The following is a 24,374-nucleotide window of genomic DNA, read 5'->3' as shown; positions in this document are numbered from 1 at the left end:
CCTAAGTTAGAGCAAGCTTGGTTTCTGTCAAGCTTAAAGACGAATAAAGACCTGATAATGGTGTCTCATCACAAACGCTGTAATATATGCACACCACACACCTCGTACATATACACTTATAGACACAATCTATGGACACACCATATACACAGACCCTGACACTCCACCTCAGTGCACGTGTTTTTATTTCCGGATGATATAAAATAATAAACTTAAAAAACACCCCAAACCAAACACCCTAATGGCTCCCCCAAAGCAATGTGACCCCTTTTCCCACCCCAATAAATAGAGACTTCTGTCTGTCAGTCCACCCTCCCACCCCCATAACCCCCTTTGCTATAGACATACTCTGGGTATATATTACTCTACTCGGCAATAGACATCTCCCGAAAATAGAATTCCAATACTGCCACCTGACTCTACCTGGGCCCCATGTTCCTGGGAACCCCCCCACCTGCCAGTTCAGACCACCCGCCACTGCAGCACGCTGGTGTCCTTGCCCCCTGTGGTCAGGGCCACACTGTCATCCCACAAGAAGGCCACATTTGTCACATGGCTGCTGTGTCCGCCGTATTTGTGGCTGAGAGCCTGTGATATGGAAAGAAGGAAGTGAAAGGAAGTCATCTGTCTTGTTCACTGCTGTATTCCCTGGGCCCAGGCATTCGGTAAGTGCTCAATAAATATTTCTTGAGTTAATAGGAAAAAGAACCAAAGATCTCACAATGCAGATGCTCAGAGCTTTCGCACTACAGACTTGGTAATTTATCGACTTTCAAGTTAAGAAGGGCCCCTGGGATCAAGCCACTGCCCTCCTTGTACAGCCGGTGAAACTGGGATCCGGAAAGGGCTGCCTTAATCCTGCCTGCAGTGCTGCTTGGTACCTCCACCCTGCCAGCCCCCCAGAGGGACTCACTCGAGGCTGACAGCAGGGGTAGCTAAACAGGTGGACTTTGCCAAAGTCATCAGCTGAAGCCAGCAACTTCCCATCATGGGAACGGGCCACGGCATTGATGTCAGTACCATCTGCTCCCTCAGACCAGATCCCTGCGGGCAAGATTGGGGGTGGCTGGTGGTAAGATGGCAGCTGGGGCCAGGGACCCCCAAGGCGAGTAGGCCCCAGCCCCAGCCTCCCTGCCTTTCTCTCACCTAGCCCGTCTCTAGCCGGGGATGAGAATTGTAATAATCTTTTGGAAATGCTTATCTGACCCTATCCCTCTATAGCTCAAAGCCCTCCCATGGGGAATTCCCTGGCAGTTCAATGGTTAGGACTCCACGCTCTCACTGCCAAGGGCCTGGGCTCAATCACTGGTCAGGGAACTAAGATCCCACCAAAAAAAAAAACCCTCCCATGGCCCAGGCTTCTCACCATGACCCCCAAGCTCTGCCTTGTCCCCCACACTGCTCCTGCCTTGTTCTTACCAGTGCTTCCCTTGAACTCTGCAATGATTTAGCCATCCTGCCTTCTTGCATTTCTCCAAATACCAAGCTCTGTCACCTCTAGGCTTTTATACATGGCTATCATTCCCTTTGCCTAGCCATTGCTTTCCTTCTTCACCACCCTAGAACCTAACTCCTCATCCTGCAGATCCAGTTTGGATGTCCCTTCCTCCAGGAAGCCCTCCCTGACTCCCTCCTAGGCTGGGGCCAGGCGTCCTCTCTGGACTTCCTTGTCCCAGCCCAGTCTACTCTGGGTGGTCTGGGGACAGGTCTCTCTCTTCCACTGGACTGTGAGACCCATGATGGCAGGGTCAGGGCTGTCGTGGTCACCACTGACTGGGTCTTAGCACTGCCCAGCTGGGCACACAGGTGCTCAGGGGGTATGTGTTGAGTGCATTAATGCCTGAATGAATGGGTGACTGGGACGCAGGCTGTGTGAATCTCCCTGGGCCAGGTGACACCCCCAATTGTTCTCATTTCATTACAGTTCCAAGGGATCTGAGTAGTCACCTCACCCTAACCTTTTCTCTTATACAAATACTGCTGCTCACATGTCTAAAGGAATGAGTTTCCCACCTTAGAGGTAATAAGAGACTGTGAAAACCACCAGTCAGGGATGTTTCTTGGAACTCCTGTCCTCAGCAAGACTTTCCCCATTCCAGAACTTACCAAACACGCCAAAACCCAGGACACAGGTAGCCGTGGCCCATTCCACGTTCCTCACAGCATCTGCAGTAATGATCTGCTTACAGGTAGCTGGGTCCCCTGGGGCAGAAAATGGGAGGAGGTGTTCAGAGCAGAAAGAACTACTGGGAATTCCCTGGCGGTCCAGTGGTTAGGACTCCGCGGTTCCACTGCAGGGGGCACGGGTTCGATCCCTGATCGGGGAACTAAGATCCGGCAAGCTGCGCGGCACGGCCAAGAAAACCAAAAACCAAAAACCAAACGGAAAGAACTACTGACTTAATTCATCCATTCCACAGACAACGGGCACTGAGGTCCGACACAGGAGGCTAATTCTACCTCTCCAGACTGGTGCTAGATCCTGGGTGGTGACATCTCAAGACGAGAGCAGGGGTATCTGCTTAGAAACCTGTACCCCAGCCATCCAACCCGGAGGGGGAGGAACTGGTTAAAAGTTGGGTCCACCAGGGAGGAAACCAGAAGCCAGGAGACCAGCCAATCAGATCAACCCCTGAATAAAACAGCCAGAGGAGAAGGGACTTGAAGCCCCTGCTTCCCCTTCCAGAACCCAGGGAAGGCTATGCAAATCGCACACGCAATAGAGAGGCTGAAGGAGGAATGCCTTTGGGTTTCAGAGAACTCACAGTACAGAATCTCGTAGTCCCCAGAGTTGGTGACGAAGCAGCTGCTGTCCTGGGCCCAATCCAGGTGGGTGATAAAACTGGAATGGCCCTGCAGGGGAGGGAAGGGGTGGAGTTAGAGCTGGAGCGGTAGGATCAGACCAGGATGGGTGGAAGGCAAAATACAAAGGTAGGGTGAAAACACAGGGGGTCTCGAGGAAAGATACACAAGCCTTTGGGGTGTGGGGATGGGGCCACACTATCATGGGCGGGGCCAGACTGTGATGAGCGGGGGCTAGACAAATAAGGGCTTAGAACACAAGGGGGAGTTTAGAACAAGTGGGCAGAGCTAGACACGGAGGGGCGGGCTTCGAATGCAAAGGGCTGGGCTACACAGAGGGTGTGCTTAGAACGTGAGGGGCGGGGCTACACAAAGGGACGGCCTTGAAACACAGGAGAGGGTAAATGTGTGGGCGGGGCTAAAACTCCTTGATGTGACCAGGGCAGTCAGTTGAGTGTTGAAGCTGTGCGCCCTTGAGGTAGAAAACTGGTTAATTCTGCACCCCCTGGACGGGGTGGCGGCGCGGGCTGGGGGCCACTGCCCACTCACCGAGCACTTGCCCAGGCGGCTGACCTTGCGGCCGCCCTGGTCCACCGTGTACAGGTACACCAAGTTGTCGTGGGAGCCCACGGCCAGGTACGCCCCGTCTGGGGGAGGGGGAGGGGGCTATGAGGAGGCACCCAGGCTCTACCCCTCCTCTCTCAGATTCAGCCCCCCCACTATCCCAGACTCCTCAGTAGTCCCAAGTTCCATCCCTGCCACAGGCCTGGCCCCGCCCTTAGGCCGTGCCACATAGACTCCACCCCTTCCCCCTGCCAGTAACTCTGAGCTTCAGTTCCCAGGCCTGGCCTCTCCAAGGTCCCCTCCCCGGCCCCGGCCCTTACCTGGAGAGAAGCTGACCACTGAGATCTGTTCATTCCCATCTGTATGGATGGCCACCAGGTCATGGGTCTCCGTGTCCAGCAGCAGCCATCTTTAAGGAGAAGGCATGGTGGGGGAGGAGGGGTGAGCTGATCTGGTAGAGAAGGGTGGCAATCTGTGGGGCCTGAGGGAAGGACCCCAGAAAAGATTAGGGAGAGAGGCTGACTCCAGAGGAATGTTGGGAGATCAAGGCCTGGTAAACAGTTGGTACCTAATTATCATTCTCTGTAAGCTTTGGGGCAGTAGGGAAGGCAGGGGGAGGTGATCAAGGGATAGTTCCTGGGGGGCGCAGAGAAGCCCTCCCCAAATGCCCATCAGCTTTACCTGCCAGTCGCCGTGCCAATGGCCAGGACACAGCCACTGGGGTGGAAGCCAGCAGAGTAGGCCGGGTCCTGAGGAGGGAGAGAAGAGGAAGGGCTGGGAGCTGGGGTCCCCCTTCCATCTGGCCCACACTTCCCCAGCCTCAGAGGCAACTCTCAGCCTGGCATGAGGGCTCTCACCTCCCGCTGCTGCCCTCCAGTAACCTGCTGATGCAGATGCTCTGGAAACCGCTCTCCTTTCCTTTAACATGTCAGCTCGAAGAGAAAATATTCCTCCTTTCACTGTTGACTCTGGATCCTTTTTCACTCCTGTTTTAACCTCCCACAGCTTTATAAACCCAAGATGATTTCCTTAGGGACTTTTCTACTAGTGAGATCGTTGGGACAAAGGCTATCCATATTTTTAAGACTTTTGATATATCATGCCAATTTGCTTTCCCTTATAAAATTATATTGACTTATCATTAGGCTTGTCTGAGTGCCTGTTTCCCCATATCTTTATCTAACTCCTAGCACAAAATTTTTAAATTTCGGGGGCATTTGGTTGATTTGCAGGCAACAGAGCACCATGGAATCAGAAGTGGTTTGAAACTGTCGCCCTGACACTTCCTCGTTATGTGACATCAAATAACTTTCCCCATCGTGGCCTTGGTTGCCCCACACGGAGAACATCAATACACACTCCCAGGACTGTTATAAGCAAGGTGTAAAGTCCTTAGAATGGTAAGCTGGTGAGTAAGACGGGCTACAGGAAGCACTGAATAAAGGTCAGCTATGATTGTAATTAATTACGAACGGCAAGTGATGTTACCTTTCTGGGCCCGTTTCCTGATTTTACCTTCCTGTTTCTGGGCGATCCATCATCTCTACTGCCTTGTGGAGGTTGGGGTGCGAGGGAGTTAAGAAGACAATGTGGGTAAAGTGCTAAGCCAATGTCAGGCATGGTGGGCAGACTGCCCGAATCGGAATAACCCAAGGGAGCTTGTTCTTATTATAAAATGCAGATTTCTGGGACTAAACTCAGACCTCCTGAACCAGACTTCCCATGCTTGGGGCTCAGGATTCTGTGTTTCTAACAACTCAGGCGGTTCTTATGCCCTGGCTAGAGAACTGCTGTGCTGAGCACAGGTCCTGGCATATAGTAGGTGCTCAATTAGGCAGCCAGAGTGAGGATTATTATACATGGCCCTAATAATTTCCAGGGTACACTATCCCTGACTCCTAGAAGTTTAAAGGCCATCAAGTGTTCCAGGATCATAGGTAACCCTGGATTCCTGGAGCAAAACCTCAAAGGGTAGTGTGGGGAATATGATGACTGACCTTCTACTGTCCCATACCCCACAGGCAAGAGAGCTTAAAAACTACATTGCCCAGAATCCCTTGTAGCTAGGGTTGGCTGTGATTTGGGTCTGACAATCAGCTGCACCATTGTGGGCTCTGGAAGGTACAAGGTGGAGGCCCCGCTCTGCCACTTCCACTGATCAGCTGGGTTGTGAAAGCAATAGCATTTGCTATGCTGGTGAGCAGTCACTAGCCTTAAAAGGCAAGGGCACAGAGTATCTGTTTTTGGCCAGTGTAAATGTAGCCAGCATTGGGTCACTCTAGAGCAAGATAGTCCAACTGAACCTTCTGCGATAATGGAGATGTTCTTTATCTGCACTTTCCAATATGGTAGCCACTAGCCACATGTTTGGAATGTAGCTAGTGCAATGGAGAAACTGAATGTTTAATTCTACTTACATTTAAAGTTAAGTTAAGTTTGAATAGCCACATGTGTTGGACAGCGTAGCTCTAGAACCAACACTTGAGTGACCACAGCATCCTGGTTCCTGGATTGCAGTTACAATGACAGCATTTTCTTGAACTCAGTGGTTCCTGACTCCCCACCTTCCTGACTGTGGCAGAGGCAGCAGCTCCTCTGGCAGGTCAGTTCTGTGGTGCTGTTCTGGGCTTCTGTCCAGTCAAGAACTCACTCCTCTAGCACTTCCAAGTGAGTTTGTAAGCACCCAGTTCCCTGCATTAAATCTCCTTCTGCTTAAAGACGCCAAGTGTGGCTTCCATTTGATGCACTGAACCCTGACACACTGAGACAAGTCGTTCTGTTAGAATGGCGTGCCAAGTCCCCCATCCCCTTACCTCGATGATCCTACTCCACAGGGGCTGGTGGGACTCCACGCTCCACAGATGCACCAACTTATCCTGACCACATGTCACAAATTGTCCCCGGCTGGGGTGTGTGGCCAGGCCCCATAGCTCTTCCACGTGGCCCTGGCAGAAAGGAGAGATGACAGCACGGAGACTGCCAATCCAGGCCTTTCCTCTGCATCCCCCACCTCCCCAAAGTCTGATGCCAGAAAGAAGTGCTGGACTAGCTCCAGCAACACACTCTCCCCACAGGTTACCCAGGGAAGACCCTTTCCCCAGTGTTATCTGAAGGAGGCTGTGATTGGGCAGACCCCTGCCCCAGTGTGGGGCTCAAGGCAAATGTTGCCCTTCCCCCCAGGTCTCTGCTTTCCACTGTGCACAATGGGAGGCAAGAGACATGATGAGTAGGAGCTTGACTTTGGGAGACAGATGGCGCCCAGCAGGCTGTAGGAACCCATGGAGGGTACTCAGCCTGGTGAGTCTGACTGCAGCTCTCTCTTATTGACTGTGGCAGTCACCTGGGCAGATGACTTCTCCTTGGAGCCTCAGTTTCATCTTCTGTAAAATGGAACCAATCACTGTATGTGGCTCATGGCATTTTTCTGCTCACTCACATTATGGGTGGAAAGTGTGAATAGATGGAAAGTGTACGAGGCTGGTACAAAGTGCTCACCAAATGGAAGTGGCTGACTATTATCAGTAGTGATAACATGCACTATTAATATATAATTAAAGTAATTAACAACGATAATCAACAGAATTATAATTATTGATATTAGTATAATGATTAATGTTAATAAATAATAGAAAGCTAGTAATATATTAATAATATAATTAATACTAAATAATATTGATACTATTATTAGAGGTCTTTAAGGTCCATTCTGGTCTTGGGACCCCTAGGAAATCCCTCTAGCCCTTGTTTTTCCTCATCTTCTTCCATGGAAACAAGAGCCAGAGGGGGGGAATCTAAATGCAGCTGCTGTACGGATCTCAGCTGCCATGTAAGAGGTAAAATGCATGTCAGGAGTGAAGGAAGGGGCGGGGGGTCACTGAACAAGAAGTAATTTTGGCCAAGACTCTTTGAGCCCTTACTCTGTGCCAGGCACCATTCTAAATGCTGTGCATGAATTGACTCATTGAATCCTTACAAAACCCCATGAGTCAGTTCTATTATTCTCCTGGTTCACAGAGGCACAGAGAGGTTATTCACTTGCCTCATATCACACAGCGAGTGAGCGACAGGGCTGTGCTTCGATCCCAGGGTTTTTTTTTGGCCGCACCATGTGGCTTGCAGGATCTTCCCTGACTACCAGGGATCGAACCCAGGCCCCCAGCAGTGGAAGTGCAGAGTTCTAACCACTGGACGGCCAGGGAATTCCCCCAGTAGGCTGGGTTTTTTACTTGGATGTGTGGTAGGGTTCTGGCCCACGAGGATGAAGGAATGCGCATCTGAGAAGACTCCAGAGGGTCTTCCTAGATCCTTGTAGCTGAAGACCTGGGAGGTGTGTGGCTCAAGGCCTGTGTGACAACCTGCCAGGGCACTTACAGAAATGGACACCAACCTGACCAGCAGGGGGCAGCACAGCTGGAGCAGGGTCCTGGGACCCCTCTGCTGTGCTACCAGTTAACCCATTGCTGGACCATGGGGTGTTCTGGGGTGGGGTTATGTGTCAGGAGCAGTTAAAGGGAAGGTAAGTGGTGTTTACCAGGCCAGAGGATAAGGGATGGGGCAGGGAGGTGAGGTGAAATGGGAGTGGGAAGAGAGGAGGAATGAATGGTGCAGAGGAGAGAAGAGAGGCGGGTGGGGAGGGAGCAGGGCAGGTGCAGAAGAGAAGCTCACCTGGATGAGCAGCGAGAAGCCAGTGTGGACAGAGCCCTGCAGGATGGAGTTGCGGGTGGTCCCCACGTACAGCGTGTCACCCCGGCCCTCCGCTATGGTCCGCACGGGGCCGAAGTCCTCGGGGACCTGAGTAGGCAAAGGGGGGTGGGGGGCAGGCAGATGAGTGTAGGACACACGCAGAGGTGGGGTTGGGGGGTGGGGGAGACAGGCTGGGAGAGCAGGGTCTAGTATTAGTGGGGTGGGAGGAGGTATCCTCACCTTCATGAGCCTCTCCCCCTCACCTCCGCCTCCTGCAGCTTGCTGTAGTCGGAACCCCAGAGGATCACCCGCCGATCGCGGCCCCCTCCTGACACCAGCGTCCCGTCCCGCAGGGCGCAGAGCCCAAACACGCCGCCATCGTGGACACCCAGCAGGGCCTGTGTGATACGGTTCCCACCTGCAGGGTGGCCAGGGGCAGAGGTCAGCATGGGGAAGCTCCCCCATACTGACCCCAGAAAACACCTCAAACTCTCAATCCTACATCCAGCCATTCACTCACCTTTTCTTCTACCCAGCCTTCCACCCACCCATCTACTCAACCACCCATCTATTCAAATACCCTATCATCCATCTAATAAACCATCTGAAGTAACATCTACCCATCCACCCTTTGATCCTAACCCTATTCATCCACTCACCTATCTACTGGTCTGTCCATCCATCTATCTACTCACCCATCCAATTACCCATCCATGCAGCCATCAACGCTTCCTTCCTTCTATCCATCCATGAATCCGCCTCTCATCCATTCATTCACCCTCTCTTTCATCTGACTACCCACTCACCAGTCAATCCATCCTTCTATCCAAACATCCACCCATTTTCCATTTTTTTTCCTATCCATCTACCCATTCACCCATCTATCCACTCATCTGTCAACCTAACCATCTGTTCATCCATCCATTCAGTCAACAATTATTAAACTAGCATTGACTCTGGGCCCAGCCTCATGCTGGGTGATGCTGGGTACTGATGAAGGCAACCTCAGATCTTACCCTCACAGGGATCACAGTCCAGTTTCAGAGACAGACCTACTACCAGTCAGTGACGACCCAACATGGCTGGGGCTGGGATGGGGAAACCCAGGAGACTGTGGGATCCCAGAGTGGGCACCTAGCCTGGTGGGCCAGGGAGGGCTTCCTGGAGGAGGGGACAGCTGAGCAAGGATCTGAAGGTTGAGTAGGAGTTGGCTAGGACAACAGAGGGTAGAAAAGTGTTCCAGGCAGAAGGAACAACATGTGCAAAAGGCAGAGAGAACATGGACTATTTAGGAAACTAAAGAAATCTGGTGTGACCAAGTATAACATGCAAGGGACAAGAGAAAGCAGGGCCAGACCATGCATGGCCTCATTGAGGAATCCGGACCTTGCAGACCTCAGTGAGGAATCCAGACCTTGTTCTGAGGGATCTGAACTGTGTAGTAATGGAAGGGTTCAGCAGGGGAAGGATAGGGTCAGATTTACATTTGGTTCTGACAACAAACTGAATTGGAGGGGACAAGACTGAAGGCCCGGGAACCAGGGAAGAGGCTGGGGCAGGGACTAAGTGGAGAGGAAGAAAAAGCAACTCTCTTCAATTCCATCCTTCCAGGCTCAGAAGTGGTGTCACGTGTACATACATCCTTCTGTCTACCTATCTTTCTAACCACCCACCCACCCAACATCCTGTAGCCCTGCGGGCTGGACCCAGTGGTGGGACTGGAGATATGGGAACCAATCAGACCAAGTCTCTGCCCTCAGAGAGCTTAGAGTCTGCTGGGAAAGACACACTGCCAATTATTCAGAACTTATTCTCAGCTGTCTAATCTCAAGAAAAGCTCAAAACAACCGTGTGAGGGAGAGAGTATTATACCCATTTTACAGATGGGGCAACTGAGTCTCAGAAGGGAGATGACTCTCCCAAGGCCACAGAGAGCACACAGCACTGCTGAGACCTGAACCCAAAGCCTGCCCAACTCCCAAACCCACTCCTCACCCACTACCCCAAGATGAATGGTTACCTCAGCCAATGGATTAACATGTTATGAAGAACTGATTGTTCCAGGAAGTGGTTTGATGACTGAATAAACTCATTCATTCATTCATTCGTAACTTTACAGTAATCCACTGCCTGGGAAAAGACCCAGTCATTTATTAACACAGTCATCCGTTCTGGGGACAGCCATTCATATATTTAATTGTTCACTCACCTAATCACCCACCCATTAAGGACAGCATATTCATCTACTCATTCTTCTATTCACTGGGTGGGACAAACGCTTCATTCATTCATTAACTTATTCATTCATTCATTGCTCTGGAACAAACCACCTCTCCATCCATCCGTCCATCCACACTGGGTTAACCCATTCATTTATAGCTCAAACTTGATCGCTGCCATGGGATTTGCAGAGGACAAGGGGAGGGAATAAGTGAAGATTTCATGCAGGTGGGGATACTGGAGCTGAGCCTTGATGGAGGTGTTAGAATTGGACAAGTAATGACTTGTATTGTTGTATAGTACATTCCACATCAGCATGCTCCGAGAAAGGGACGCACAGCCAAAGGGAGTCAGGGAGGACCGCGTTGGGGAACCAATCAGGGGGGGCTGACACTGACCTTTGCCCCAGACATAGAGGTTCCCCCCAGAGTCCCCGGTGACCACATCGCCACCCTCCAAAAAGGTCACACACAGCACGTACTTCGGTTTCTCGTGTTTCTAAGGTGGGGGAGAAGGGGAAGGTGTCAGAGGGTCGCTGAAGCCGGGAGGCCTCCCAGAGCTCACCCGTCACCCAGGACAATGGTCCAGGGGATGCCCTCCATGCTTTGGGGAGCGGCCCTGTGGGGAGCATCCTCATTTCCAATCCACCTCCATGGAGTGTCACGTCGCCTACAGACCACTTTCTGACCCACCCCGGACCCCCTTCCTCCCTCCTCTCTCTCCTCCCTGACTCCTGTCCCAGTCTCTGTCCTTCGTTCCCCTGCTGTCTTCCGCTTGGATTCCTCTCTCTCTGTCCCTTGGTCTCCCCCTCTCTGCCCCTGCCCCTCTCCTCTCCTTCCCTCCCGCCCCCTCTTCTGTCTGTCTCTAGGTCCCTCACCCTGCCCCGCCCCACCCTCTTCTCATCTCAATATCTCCATCTTCATCTCCATCTGAGCCTGGTGTTCTCAGGGCCTCCCCTTTTGGGGTAGAAGCCCCAACTCTCACCAAAGGCAAAGGAGCCCTGTCAGAGGTGTGCCTGCATCTTCTCTCCCAGGCCCTGTGCTTCCTGCTGTTTCTCTGTCTCTCTCGGCCAGTCAGCCTCTGACCTCGGTTTATCCAGAATATTGACAACCGCAGCAACCCATGTATTGAGCATCCACTATCTGCTAGGAGTCGCTATACTCTTCATCCCACGGAATCCTCACAACTTCAAAGAGTTAAGGTGGATCACGCCACTGGTAGGGATAAGGGAACTGAGGCCCCAGCAGGCAATATCTCAGCATCCCTACAACCTCCAGCCCCTGGGGTATCTTCTTGTCTGCCTGGGTGTCCCTGCCAGCCTCCTTCAGGGCCAGCCTGTCCCAGTACCCCTGGCACTCACCTCAAATAGGCCCTGCCGTTTGCTCATGCCGCCTCCTTCTAGGTTCCAGAAGTAGATGTGGGATTTCCCGCAGGTGATGAGCACGGTGGGGTCTGTGGGGTGGAAGGTGGCCACCAGCACGGCCTCATTGGAGCACTTTAGGGGGTGGGGGAGATTCTGAATGAGGACCTCAAAGCCATCAGGACCACGATACGCAACCCAGGAAGGACTGCCCTATACAGCTGTGTGGGCTGTGCGCTTGCACACCCAACTTGCCTGTACCTCTCCTTTACGGGCAAACTAAAGTACAGGAAGCAGGGCCAGCCAGTGAAGCATTATTGTTTTCTTCATCAACATAATGGCAGGCACGAGAGCCCTTACTTTGTACCAAGCTCTGTGCCAAGCACTTAACATCCATCAACTCATTTAACCCCACAGCACCCTGTAAGGTAAGGCTCATTAGCACCTCCCATTACAGATGATGAAGTGAGGCTCAGAGAGGGGAATTCACTTGCCTAAGGACACACAGCCAGGTTGTGTCCAGAATCAAGTCACTGAGAGCCCAGCCTCTCAACTACTTCTCTTTCCCCAAACCATGGGCCCCAATCCTAGGTCTCTTGCCCCCAGCCCAGAATAAGCACATGACCTTGGGCAAGTAGCTCTCCCCTCTACCATGCCTCAGGTTCCTCATCTGTAAAGCAGGTTATCTCCCGGAGATGCAAGTCAAGGTCTGTCTTGGACATCCCAGGACAGCAGAACCAGCAGCCACCTTGTACCGATCCTCCTGTTGGGCCTGGTTTGCCCACCCCATATGCCAACATCAAAGCCAAATTTTCCCTACAAGGAAGATGCTACCATTATCCCCATTTTATAGATGAGGCAACTGAAGCTCTGAGAGGGCAAGCCACTTGCCCAAAGTCACACAGCCAGCAAATGGCAAAGCCAGGACTTCAACATGAGTCTGATTCCAGACTTGTGAACACTGAGATCTGGCCAATCCCACAGGGAGACCCCAAGGAGAGGGGATAAGAAGGGTTACCTCACCTTGACATCTACCACCTTGGTCTCCTTGGCCCAGTCCCACACAGAAAGCATGTGATCGTTGGACTCATCTACCGCACAGAGGAGGTTGCCCCCATTCTAGGAAGAGGAGAGAGGATGGGGGAGGGGCAGGCGGGTCAGGATCCACCCCCTCCCTCCAACACCTTGCCCACTGGGGCATTAGCTACTCAGGCCTGTTTCAAAGGCCCTGACCCAAGTCATGTGAAACACATGAAAATATACTCCCCGTCCAGGGCCACACACATTTTAAAGGCTGTTTATAATTTTCCTTTTGAAATGACTCCTCCCTAAGAATTTCCTCTAATTTCCCCTCAGCTACAATTTCTCTGCAAGTAGCCCGAGGTCAGGAATTCTTACTGAGAGCCTCTAATCTGCATTTTCCTATGGAATGACTTTTAGGGCTGTGAAGTTAAACAGTTAATAAAGTCGGGATGATGTTGCTTTTTTATACCTGTAGTTAAGTGCAGGTTAGTTTTGATTTTGCAAAGTTTTCCTTTCCCCCACATTTTGGCAACAAAATAGCTATATTTCCCCAAAGTTCTCAAGTGTCTCCTCAGGTCTCAGAAAACCTGTGAGGTTCTTAAACTGTCTATGGGATGACAGGTTGTTTTTTATTCCCCGATCCATTGCAGCCAATACTCTGGTAAAATACAGTAAAACTGTAAAATATGATTAAAAAAAAAAAAAAAAAGCCCACCACTCACACACTTGGATGTTGTGTGAATGTCAAATTGCTGGACAAATTCCTAAAGGCTAACTCTCGATTTCTGTGCTTATCTCCTCCATACCTGCCAACACCCACTTAGGATGGTACTAGGAGCCAGGGCTGCCCTAGACACAGGGCTTAAAATGCCTAAGGGATAAGGACCCTTCCAGAATGAAAGGTGGTGTGAAAAAATAATGCAGAAAGCGTTAACTGACGTACAAAGGATCACTGAGGAGTTTCTCTGCGGAGCAATCAAGACATATGGTCCCCTCATAAGGGCTAATAGAGCAGGCCTGTGAGGCCACAAATGTGGGCACACAGCCTGGAGGGCCAGGGGGCGTGGCCAGCACCTGTGACGCCATGATGAAGGTGTGGCCTCCAGCCCCAAGGGGCGCCCGGGGCAGGCGAGGGATGGCACAGGACTTACAGATTTGGAAAAGCCCACACAGCACACAGCTCTGTCAAACACCCCCAGGCCCAGTACGTGTAAGGTGGAGAGGGAAACGGAGTCCCAGACGCGCACGTGGGGCGGCAGTGGCTGCAGGGAAGAGAGAGGCCGGTTACCTGGGGGGCCCAGATTCCTGACCCACCCACGACTCCATCCCAGTCTCCAGGTCCTGCTCCCTCCACTCTGTTACCTTCCCCTCCTTAGTGGTGCCTGCCACCTGTCCAGTGGCGATGGTGACCATATCAGGGTGGACAGCCAGGCTGAGGAGAGAGAGGGCAGATGGACAGGGCTCAGCAGGGGGGTGCTCACAGCACACCAGGACCCCTCCCACAGCAGGCCACAGTCGCGATGCCTGATTATTCATTCCGCAGTTTGCTTGAATGAGTTACTTAGTCAATAAACACTGATTCAGCTCTTCAGTAGCAATAAGGGTATACTCTCTGGGTACTCTGGCTCAGAAGCAAGACTCAGGCCTGCGGTCTCTAACTCAAGTGCCCAGAGGGCTCAAGCCTGTACCACAAACGGCCAGAACACACCCATTTAAAAGGGCTGTCAAAAATAAAATAAAATAAAAGGGACTTCCTTGGAGGTCCAGTGGTTAAGACTCCACGCTTCCACTGCAGGGGGCACGGGTTCGATCCCTGGTTGGGGAACTAAGAGCCCACATGCTGTGCGGTGAGGCTAAATATAAAAAAATAAAAAATAAAGGGGCTGTCACCACAGGGCTCCAACACACTGTGGGATCGTCTGGGGTGCCCACTTGAAGTTTTCAAAAGAAGTGAAAAATTCAGGCATCTGAGTGAATTCACCGACATTTGACGTATGGATAATCAATCCACATTTTTTCCCCCTGAATTCAGCCTGTTGGCCAGGGAAGGCCTGGCCCCACCCACCTCCCCTAAGAGTGTCCCAAGCAGGAAATATTTGGCATCCTCCTCCCAGGCCTCACCACTTGATGTCATCATTGTGTCCCAGGTAGTGCCGCTGCCTCTGCTCCTCCACACTGTATAGCACAGCCACAGAGGCCACGAAGTACACTATCTCCCCCGTGGGCAGCAGGTAAAGGTTGGCCCGGCAGTCTCGGCCACGGTAGCCATAGCTGGAGGTGCCCAGGGGCTGGTTAAAGAGCCTGTTTTGCATTGCATCTGCTGACTGACTCCCAGATGAAGGTCATCAGAGCTAGGTTTTCCTGTTTCCACTCTTACCCCTGTGGGAGGTTGAATGATGGTATCCCCCAAAAATATGTCCACCAAAATATTAACCCCTGGGAAGTGTGAAGGTGACCTTCCTTGGAAAAGGAGTCTTCGCAGATGTAATTAAGGATCTCAAGACGAGATCATCCTGGATTATCTGGATGGGCCCTAACTCCAGCAACAAGTGTCCTTATAAGGGACAGAGAAGAAAAGACACAGACACAGGGTGGGAGAAGGCGGTGTGAAGACAGAGATTGGAGTAAAGCAACTATAAGCCAAAGAACCCCAAGGGTTGCCAGTAGCCACCAAAAGCTGGGAGACAGACAGGGGCCTCTTCCTCATCTCTCCATGGCTCCCGCACCTGCTTCAGGTCTCTACTCAACTGTCAGCTCCTTGGAGAGGCCTTCCCAAGCCTCTCCCAAATAGTTCCCAGCTATTTAAAACTGCAAACTGGAATTCCCTGGCAGTCCAGTGGTTAGGACTCAGTGCTTTCACTTCCGCGGCCTGGGCTCAATACTTGGTTGGGGAACTAAGATCCCACAAGTCGCGCCACAGTCAAACACAAACAAACAAAAAAACTGCAAACTCACACACCCTCAACTGCCCCCATCCCCCTCCCTCTTCATAATCCTGCAGTACATTCATCAGCATCCCACACGTTATCTGTTTAATTTATTTTGTGTCTCCCGAACTACAGTGTCTGCTCCAGGGGGGCAGGGACCTCTGTCCATTTTGTTAACTGATGTACCCCTTGTGACCAGATCAGGGCCTGGTACACAGCAGACATGAGTTCAATATTTGTTGAAGGAATGTGACCCTCCTCTGTTCAGAACTTTCTGTGGCTCCCCAGTTCCCCCTAAGACAAAGCCCAAGCTCCTCCACTGGCCTGGTTTGCCCCTCCCTGGCCTTAGCAGGGCTTCTGCCCTCCTTTGCTCTCTGACCTTGGAGTTTCTCAAAACACTAAGATCACTACTGTCACCCAGGTCTTGGCACTAACCTTCCCCTTTGTCTAGCACAAGCTACCTGCCACCCTTCTCAGTTGCCCTGTCCTCAGATCAAGCTTCAGGCTCTCTTCCTCGGCTAGATTCATCCCACTTATCTGATCAATTTGTTAACGTCACCTATTCCTTAATGAGACTATCAGTTCCACAGTGGCCAAGACTGGGCTGTTTTGTTCTCTTCTACAACTCCTCCTCTGAGAAGCCTTCCCTGATGCCCAGGCTGGGTCAGCTGCCCTCTCTGGGTTCTCCCATCCCAGCCTCAGTTGTCATTGTCACGGATTCTGTCCCCACACTGGACTGTGATTTGGGGACTGTTGGAACCCAGCCCTTAGCCCCAGAATGTTCAGGAAACATTTGAATGAATGTCGATATGTGTATCCCGACCCCACAGAAACTGCTTCACCCTGCAGCCATTTGGGGCTGGGGAATGAGGCCTATACTGACTGTTGCTATCTCAATTGCTTTTCTTTTGATGCTCACTTATCAAGGCCAGCTTGACATGACAGCATGGTATTCTTTGACTCCCACGAATATTTCCAGCTGCCTTAAAGAGGCTCTGGGCTCCCACATTCCTCCCTCCTCCAGAGCAGAAACCAAGGCCAAGAGAGGAAGACAGGGACTGGGTCCCTAAGATGCTGATCCCAAGCCCCAGTCTGCATTTTGGGAAAAGCCTGGGGCTCAGAATCAGAGCTCTTGCCTCAGATCTGCTGACTCCCTAGAACAGGGCTTGATATCCCCTCTCTTTTTTTTTAAAATTTTATTTTATTTATTTTTTTATATAGCAGGTTCTTATTAGTTATCTATTTTATACATATTAGTCTATATATGTCAATCCCAATCTCCCAATTCATCCCACCAGCCCCCTCCCCCCTTGGTGTCCATATGTTTGTTCTCTACGTCTGTGTCTCTATTTCTGCCCTGCAAACCGGTTCATCTATACCATTTTTCTAGGTTCCACATATATACGTTAATATATTTGTTTTTCTTCCTGCTTGGTCCCCTCTCTTGACCTCAGTTTCCTCATCTGGAAAGAAAGGGTAATAGTTCCCAACCTGCAGGCCTCAGAGAGCTCTCGGAGGCCACTTGTTGTAAAAATATATTCTCAATCCTACAAAAGAAAAGGATCATATTATTCAACGTATTTATACTTGAAAGAGCTTTGAACAGTGCCTGGCATATAATAAGTGCTCAATAATGATTAGTTATTATTTTAATCAATCTCTGTTTATGGGGCCCATATGATGAGCACATTGTTTCACAGCCTTATGAATCTGAGATCACGACACCCATTTTTCAGAGGAGGCAACTGAGGCACAGAAGGGCATGGTGACTTGTCCAGGGTCACGTAGCCAGCCAGAGGCTGGGCTGGGGTTTCAACCCATTTCTGCCAGGCTCCAAAGACAGGGTTCTTAACCATTATCAACTTCTTCCATTTCTCAAATACACCAAGCTCACTCTGACCGCAGAGCCCTTAGACCTGCCGTGCCCTCTGTTCTTCCTAGGCTGGCCCCTGAATGTCCGATTCTCAGCTCAAATGCCCTCTCCTCAGAGAAACCCAGTTACTCCTCTCACTTGAGCTTAGTTTACTGTATTCCCAGACTGTGTGAGCTCAGGGAACACAGCCCACATGCAGACGAGGATCCGACAGATGGAGGGCGCTCAGCAAACATTTGCTCCTTGAATGAATCATAAAAGGTCATGTCAGCTAACCTGCCTTCCTCTGCTCCCTCCAGACTCCAGTTCTTCCTGACCCCTAAAGCCACAGAGGCCTGGAAAGTCCCACCTTCAGTACAAAGACCCTCCCTCCAGCTGAAGTCCCACACCAGAAAGGCTCTGGTCCCTTCCAGGCTGGGGGCGGGTGGGTTGGGAGAAGTGGGAGGAAGAGATTAAAGCAAAAGGATACACCCAGTCCAGCTTGAGACGGCGGGAAGGCAGCTCGGAGCGTGTATCCAGGCTGTAGCTGGGTGCCAGCTCGTCGGGGATCAGCATGAGCACAGGGCGGCCCCTCAGGAACATTTTCACGGAGCCCTCCTCTGCCAGAACACCCCAGAGGTCAGGTGCTGACACCAGCCCCCAACCCTATTTCCTTTCCCCTTCCGACTTCACTTTTTTACTTTTTTAATTAGCAGAGGCGGGGAAAATGAGGCCAAAGAGGCAAAGGCCCAGCCAGTAGCCAGGCTTCCTGACCTCCAGCTCTGGCTTCTCACCCCAGGAAGCCCCACCCATTCTCCCTACTTACCCATGCTGAAGATAACTTCTTTGGTTTTGCTGTCAGGAAAGGGAAAAAAAAAAAAGAAAAGAAAAGAAAAGAAAGAAAGCCCTAATTAGCAGGCAAGTCAGAAATTGGGAGAAACCACTTCCCCACCCCAGCGCTCCCCGGAGGTATTTGATGAAAAATGGGGGCCGAGTAAGGAGCGGAGCGCTGCCTCTCTGCAGGCCGTGTGCTTTGCTCGGTTGATCTTGCAGAGCCTAAGACACAGGCCCAGAGAGGCAGTGATCGCCAAAGATCAAACAGCACGAAGTGGCAGGGACGCGATCCTGAAAGAGGAGCGTCACAGGTACCCCTCCCACCTAATCAGCACGGTTCTCCCAACGCTCCCCACCCCCAGTCCCACAGAGCCCCAAACTTCAAGCAGAGAGGGAAGAGGTGAGGGTTTAAGGGAAGGGGCGTGTCTCCAACTCCCTTTGCTGACGGAAGGTGGTGATGCCCGCGGGTCTGGGTCCCCGGAGAAGGGGGAAACCTGGGATCCAGATCCCGGTAGCGCGAGGAGGAGGGGGGTGTGCGAGAGAGTCTCACCCAGCTCCAAAGCTACTCATGGCGGCGGCTGGCGAAGCTTCGGGGCCGGGGGTGGAGCCGGGACCGGCTCCGCCGCTTCCGGCCCTGGGAGGCGCCCACGCCGCCGCGCCCTGCCCCGCCCTCCACTGCCAACCCCGTAGCCGGAGGGTCACACTGGGTCTCAGGTCCCTGGCTGTGGGTCCTGATACCAGGCTCTTTTTTGGGGGGAGGGAGAGTGTTTTTTGAGAACATGGACTCGGGGACGTGTCTGCCTGAGTTCAAACCCCAGCTCTGCCAGTTCCTAGCAGTGTGGACAAGTTGCCAAACCTCTTGCCTCGATTTCTTCACTTTTAAACTGGGGATAATAAAAATACATACCTCCCGGGTGATTGCGAAGCTTAAATTAGTTAATTCATGTAACATGCCTTGCGTGGTGCCTGGCACATAGCTTCTGTACGTGTTTGCCATTATTTCAGTGAGGTTGAAATGTGTGATTTTTGACTCTGGTCCTGCCTTAGTCTGGTCCTGCCTTAGTCCGGACCCGCCAAGCCCTGACCACGCCCACTGCATCAGGACTCCACACTCAGGTTTTTACACCGCCCAGACCTTCAGTGTGGCCCGGGCTCTGGGAACTTGACCACGCCCAACATTCTGATCATACACACCTCTCCTTCCGATCCTGCCCCTGAACTGACAGCTCTCCATGGAACCGCCTACCCTCCTCAGGTCCGGTTAAACTTCAGACCATGACCACTTTCACCTAGAGTCCCTTCAAGCCTACTGATATCTGCCCACGCCCACATATGACCACGCCCAACTTTCAAACCACGCCCATTTCCACCTGGCAGCGCCCCAGGCTCCCCGCCGCCCAGCTTCTTGCATCGGACACTACGGCACCTGGTCTTAGCCCATTACCCCCACCCCAGGTTCTGATTCTGCCCTGGCTAACCCTCTGGCCACACCCTCAAATTCCAATCACTTCCCTCCCTCTGATTACCCCATTTCCTGCAGAAACTCCTCTGAGGGTCCTGCCCTGGCTACATCTCTGAGACTCAATGGGGACTCTCCCCTTTACCTTAATAGCCACGCCCACAAACCTGGCTCCTCCCTAACTTCTACTCCGGCTCATCCAAGAGACGCTAATCATCCACGTCTCCTAGGTTCTAGTCCAGCCCCTTAATGCTTTGACCACGCCGCTCCGTGTTGGTTCCGCGTTTCCATGCCTCGCAGTTCAACCACGCTATCTCAAGATTGGTCTCTCCGAGCCTCCGGCACTGTTTCCGCATTCTGAACTAGATGACCGCCCTTTAGGTTATCAACTCGTGGCCTGGGGCATCACCCTAAATTCCCCATCCTTTTCCAAGCCTAACTGGGGTCCTGGCCCCACCCGTTGTGTCACGACCCCGCTTCGGACACCTACCCTTCCTTTTTGGCGCTACAATTGCTGCTAGAGGATGTGGTGCGGCTGCGGGGGTCCTCGCGGCGCACTGAGGCGAGGCGCTCTGGTGACAAGTAGCGGCGGGCACTGCGAATGGAGAGCACGTAAGTAGGGGCAGAGCCCGCGAGGCCAGCAGGCGAGTGCCGGAGGCAAGAACTTCCCCAGACCTTCCACTGCTGGTGTTCGGACATATGAGTCCATCCGTTTCCACATAAACAGCCTCCGAGGTCTTGAAGGAAACTGGGGATCCTGGCTTCCGTGACTTACCTGCGCCCGGAGGTCGCCTCCTTTTTGGGGGAGGATGGGGACGTGGCATAGCCGCCCACGCGCCGCGGGGGTCCCGAGCCATTGAGGGGCGTCCTAGTGGGAAGGCCTTTCAAGAGCTGACACACTAGAGGAATGGGGTTAGAGGACAGAAGGGGGTGAGTGTGAGGTCCTGGCCCCAGTCCCTCCCATCTCACCCCTCCAGTTTAGTGAAGATACCCGAAGCTGTGGTGCCTAGGCGCGGAGGCGCCCGGCCCTTGGGAGTGCCCCGCGCGCGCAGAGCAGCGCCTTGCTCCTCGCATGCCCGCAGGCGACGCAGCGCGTCAGCCAGCGCGGCCTTTAGGACCGCCAGCTCGTCTTCCTGCAGCTGCAGCCGCTGCTCCAGCGCCGACACGCGGTCGTCCACCTCCATCCCGCTCGTGCCCGACAAATTGTCATCTGGAAGGCAAGGGAGCGCTGGCTGCGGGGGGCCACCCAGGAGCTACAACGCCCGAGGTGAGACGTCCCTCCAGCCTTCCCTGGTCTAATCCTGGGGCCAGCCACGCCCCCTTCCTCTCCAGTAACCTGGGGCTGGGACGCTTGGATGTGGGCCAAGAAAAGGGGAAGGAAATCCCCATAGCTCTCAGCCCTTGTCCGCACACTCCTCTCTGCTGCAGCGCCCTGGAGGCGTGACCTTAGGGAAGTCCCTTCCTCTCTAACCTTCTAAGAGACTACGAATCAGGAGCCTCTCGACTCTGGTTTTAAGATTCTATGACTAAGATGCTAAATACATATGAGTCATATCAACATTTTAAGGATGACACCAACTTTTCGCTAGTGAAACCAACATTCTAGAATTGATTTTCAATATTCTCTGACAAATATCAAGATTTTATCGCGGGTACTAACATTCCCTCTCTGTTTCTAAGACTTTCCAAGCCGTAAAGGTCGTGCCTGGTCCCTCGCCTTCGCATTCCCTCCCCACCTAGGGGTTCGATACACGAGCCTGCTGCAAGGACAGAGTTTCTGCGGCCCCTGGCGGCAGATTTGGGAGTTGCAGGCAGCGCATCCAAGACCCGAGACCCACGGAAGGGAGATACCCGCGGGGATCTGACACCCAAGCTTTCTTCCCCGACCCGAGCTTCTCCCGTCTATTCCCCTCCTTTATTTGGCTTATGTACCCCATGCCCCTGATTCGGCTCTCCCTCTCCCCTCTAGGCCATGGGTGCAACCGAATAACTCCTCCATCTCCCGCGGGGGCCCCCCCTCGCCCATTTTTCCCGAAGTGGGAGGGGCAGAGGACCAAGGTGGTCCCCCCTCCCCCCTCCCTCCCAGACCACTCATACCCAGACTCATTGCTGGCAATAACCAAGAAAGCCCTGGCTCCCAGTCGGGTAGAAGTAACGTTGGTACCATTAACAGGAACCGGGCGTGGAAGTAGAACCTGCCATCCCCTGTCCGTAGGCCGCCCCGCCCGTCCGCTGGGCTCCGCAGTGCAGCCGTCTATCCCGTCCCTCCCTCCCCTCCACCCCCCGCAGCCCAATCGCCTGCCTGGCCTTGCCCGCCCTGCCCCCCACCCAGCTCCTCTCTGGTCGGGTGCCTGGACCTGCATTGGAAGGTGGGGGCCTCCCGAGGTCTGAGGGAGAGAGCTGTCAGGACTTGGAACTCATAAGAGGAGGAATCTCAGGGTCCTGTTGGCAAAACGTTTTGCAAAAGAGGAAACTAAGGACGGAGGTTGGGGAGTGTGCAGAGATCACCAAAGGTCAAACAGCCAATAGGTGAGGTGCAGGAGGGCCTGGTCACCTCCTTGTGACAAGACCCCTCTTGCCTACCATTAATAATACTACCCCCCCAAATGAGATTTGTTATAGGGAGCTTACATGTGGCAGGCACTCTTCTTGCAAAACACTTAGCACCTCACCTAGCTCTGGTTATGTGCTCAGTAAATCCAGAATATAATTAACTGTTATATGGTACCCAGTGCTCCCAGCAACTCTAGCAGCTGTAGTATTATACCCATTTTAGGAGGCAAGAAGGTGGAAGGGGACTGAGACCTAGAGAGATGAAGGTGCTTGTGCATGGACACACAGCCTTTCAGCAGCAGAACAGGTACATGACCCCAGGCTTAGGCACCCTGTCAGCCTGCCTCTTAGAGGGGCAGAGGAGACAAAATAAGCATTCTGGAGCTCTGCCAACTCCAGTGGTCCCTGACACTGTGCTGTGTGCCCAGGGGAGTGAGCCTCCAAATGGAAGACAGTTCCTTCTCAGGGCCCCTGAGTGAAATGGGGGAGCTTTCACCTTGGCCCTTCAACCCCCATCCAGAGAGCCAGCTGCATTCTGAGGCCTTGGCCTGCCCACCCCCCACCCACCATGACTCAAGTCCTCCGCTCCCTCCTGACCATTCCCCCACCTTCGGCATTTTTGCCCGGAAACCAGCCCCCACTTCCCACTTCTCCCATCCCTCCCTCCTCCCCTCTGCCTCCAGCTTCCCTCATCTGGGCCTGACACCCACAGTGACCTTTCTTGTATTGTACCCATTTGTCTAGGGAGAAGGGATGAGTCCTAACGGGTGGGAGGGGCGGGGCCTGAGGATTTGGGGGGGTATAGTCGAAGCAAAGTCCTCTGGTCATCCTACCCAGTCCCACATCCAGCCCACAAGCCAACACCAAATACCACTCTCCCCCTAATCTGTCCCTCTGCTAGGGAGAAGGGGGAGGGTCCCAGAGGACTGAGAGGGGATAGGGAACGCAGAGTTCCAGACCTCCAGGCCTCCCCCGCTTCTGCCCTAAGCTCCTGAGGTTCTGCTCCTTTCTCTCAGTTCAGACACCTCCGAAAAAGGGGAGGGTTGAAGAGGGTGGGGGACTAGGATCAGGGCTTTGGGGATCAGGGAGCTTGCTCTAGGGTCAGGGTCCTGCTAGGGGAGAAAGGAGAATCTTCAGCAAGGGGCCAGGATGGGGACTTGGAAGGAGGAGATTGGGGCAGGAGGAGATAGGTCCAGCCCTGGGCGGGGCCAGGGTCGGAACTGAGGAGGGGTCTCACCGTTGCAGTATTGAAGCAGGGAGGATGTGTCGTAGAGGCCGCAGAAGGCCGGGCCGCGCTCCGCCATCGCCCCGCCACAGCCACCGCCAGCCCCCCCGGCCCCAGCTCGGGCCTGGGCTCCCCCCCCAGGTCCTGCCTCCCGTTGCCATAGCAACGCCCTTCGTTCCAGCATCCCCGGCTCGGCCTGCCCGGCATCAGGCGGCCGACGCCGGGCCTGGCACCGGGGTCATCCCCCAGGATGCTCAGAACGGGGGGGGGGTCGGAACACCCCCTGCCAGGACCCCCAACACAATCTTCGGGCCGGGATTGGCTGACCCGAGATCCCCCTCGGTACTGTCTGGTCCCGCCCACAACAGGCGTGTATTCTCTTTAGACACCCCCGCCTGTTCAGGACCAATGAGAGCCTGTCGCGCAGTCCCCCTCCGCCAATAGGGGTGCAGAAGGTTTGGAAGGGGCAGGGCCTTCTCTGCTTTTCAGCCCGAAGCATAGCCCCCGGCTCTTAGAGGAAGATAGGGTGGAAGAAGACACTCCACACCCCGCAAACCTCCCTAATCTTTTATTGGATTTTCGAGAAGCCACCTTGCAAGACTAGAGCCTGACCCTAGAGTCTCAAATCCGCCCAGATATCCACTAGCTCCGCCCTGGAACTCTTATTCTAGCTCATTTCTTAGAACTCTTGTTTATTCTATCTACGCCCGCCCCCAGGGCTCTTAACTCCACCCCAGAATCCTGAGGGGGGAGTTAAAGTTCTATTCCCGCCCCCAGAGCTTTTGGCACCGCCCCCTAAGCATCTCAGGGCGATGGTGCTTGGCCCAGAGCCCTTGACTCGGCCTCCTGATAGGATTGGCTCCGCCCCTTAA

At 53.2% G+C, this 24,374-nt stretch overlaps 1 protein-coding gene across 6 annotated transcripts; it reads right to left on the bottom strand.

Annotated features, from left to right (window-relative positions):
- Positions 1 to 304: 304 nt before the first annotated feature.
- Positions 305 to 23,853, bottom strand: EML2 (EMAP like 2). Of its 6 annotated transcripts, none has more exons than XM_030873884.3 (22): positions 23,515 to 23,851; positions 20,716 to 20,934; positions 20,500 to 20,623; positions 20,215 to 20,319; positions 18,258 to 18,286; positions 17,922 to 18,051; positions 14,774 to 14,923; positions 14,015 to 14,084; positions 13,804 to 13,914; positions 12,653 to 12,748; positions 11,630 to 11,764; positions 10,668 to 10,767; positions 8,313 to 8,467; positions 8,032 to 8,157; positions 6,180 to 6,311; positions 4,048 to 4,115; positions 3,687 to 3,775; positions 3,352 to 3,449; positions 2,766 to 2,853; positions 2,107 to 2,202; positions 914 to 1,044; positions 305 to 588 (listed from the first exon to the last, which is right to left on the bottom strand). In XM_030873884.3, exons 1-22 carry the CDS (start codon positions 23,684 to 23,686, stop codon positions 463 to 465), a joined length of 2,550 nt encoding a protein of 849 aa, XP_030729744.2. In that variant the 5' UTR covers positions 23,687 to 23,851; the 3' UTR covers positions 305 to 462. The 6 variants fall into 6 exon arrangements, 3 of the variants coding, with proteins under 3 accessions (XP_030729744.2, XP_060144610.1, XP_030729743.1); XM_060288627.2 differs by lacking the exon at positions 23,515 to 23,851 and adding an exon at positions 21,822 to 21,919 and having other exon boundaries at positions 306 to 588; XR_009559939.2 differs by lacking the exon at positions 305 to 588 and adding an exon at positions 2,461 to 2,632 and having other exon boundaries at positions 1,016 to 1,044; positions 23,515 to 23,853.
- Positions 23,854 to 24,374: the final 521 nt, after the last annotated feature.

This window comes from Globicephala melas, chromosome 19, assembly GCF_963455315.2.
Source record: "Globicephala melas chromosome 19, mGloMel1.2, whole genome shotgun sequence".
Taxonomy (NCBI): Eukaryota; Metazoa; Chordata; class Mammalia; order Artiodactyla; family Delphinidae; genus Globicephala; species Globicephala melas.
This window is presented reverse-complemented; position numbering and strand designations above follow the sequence as displayed.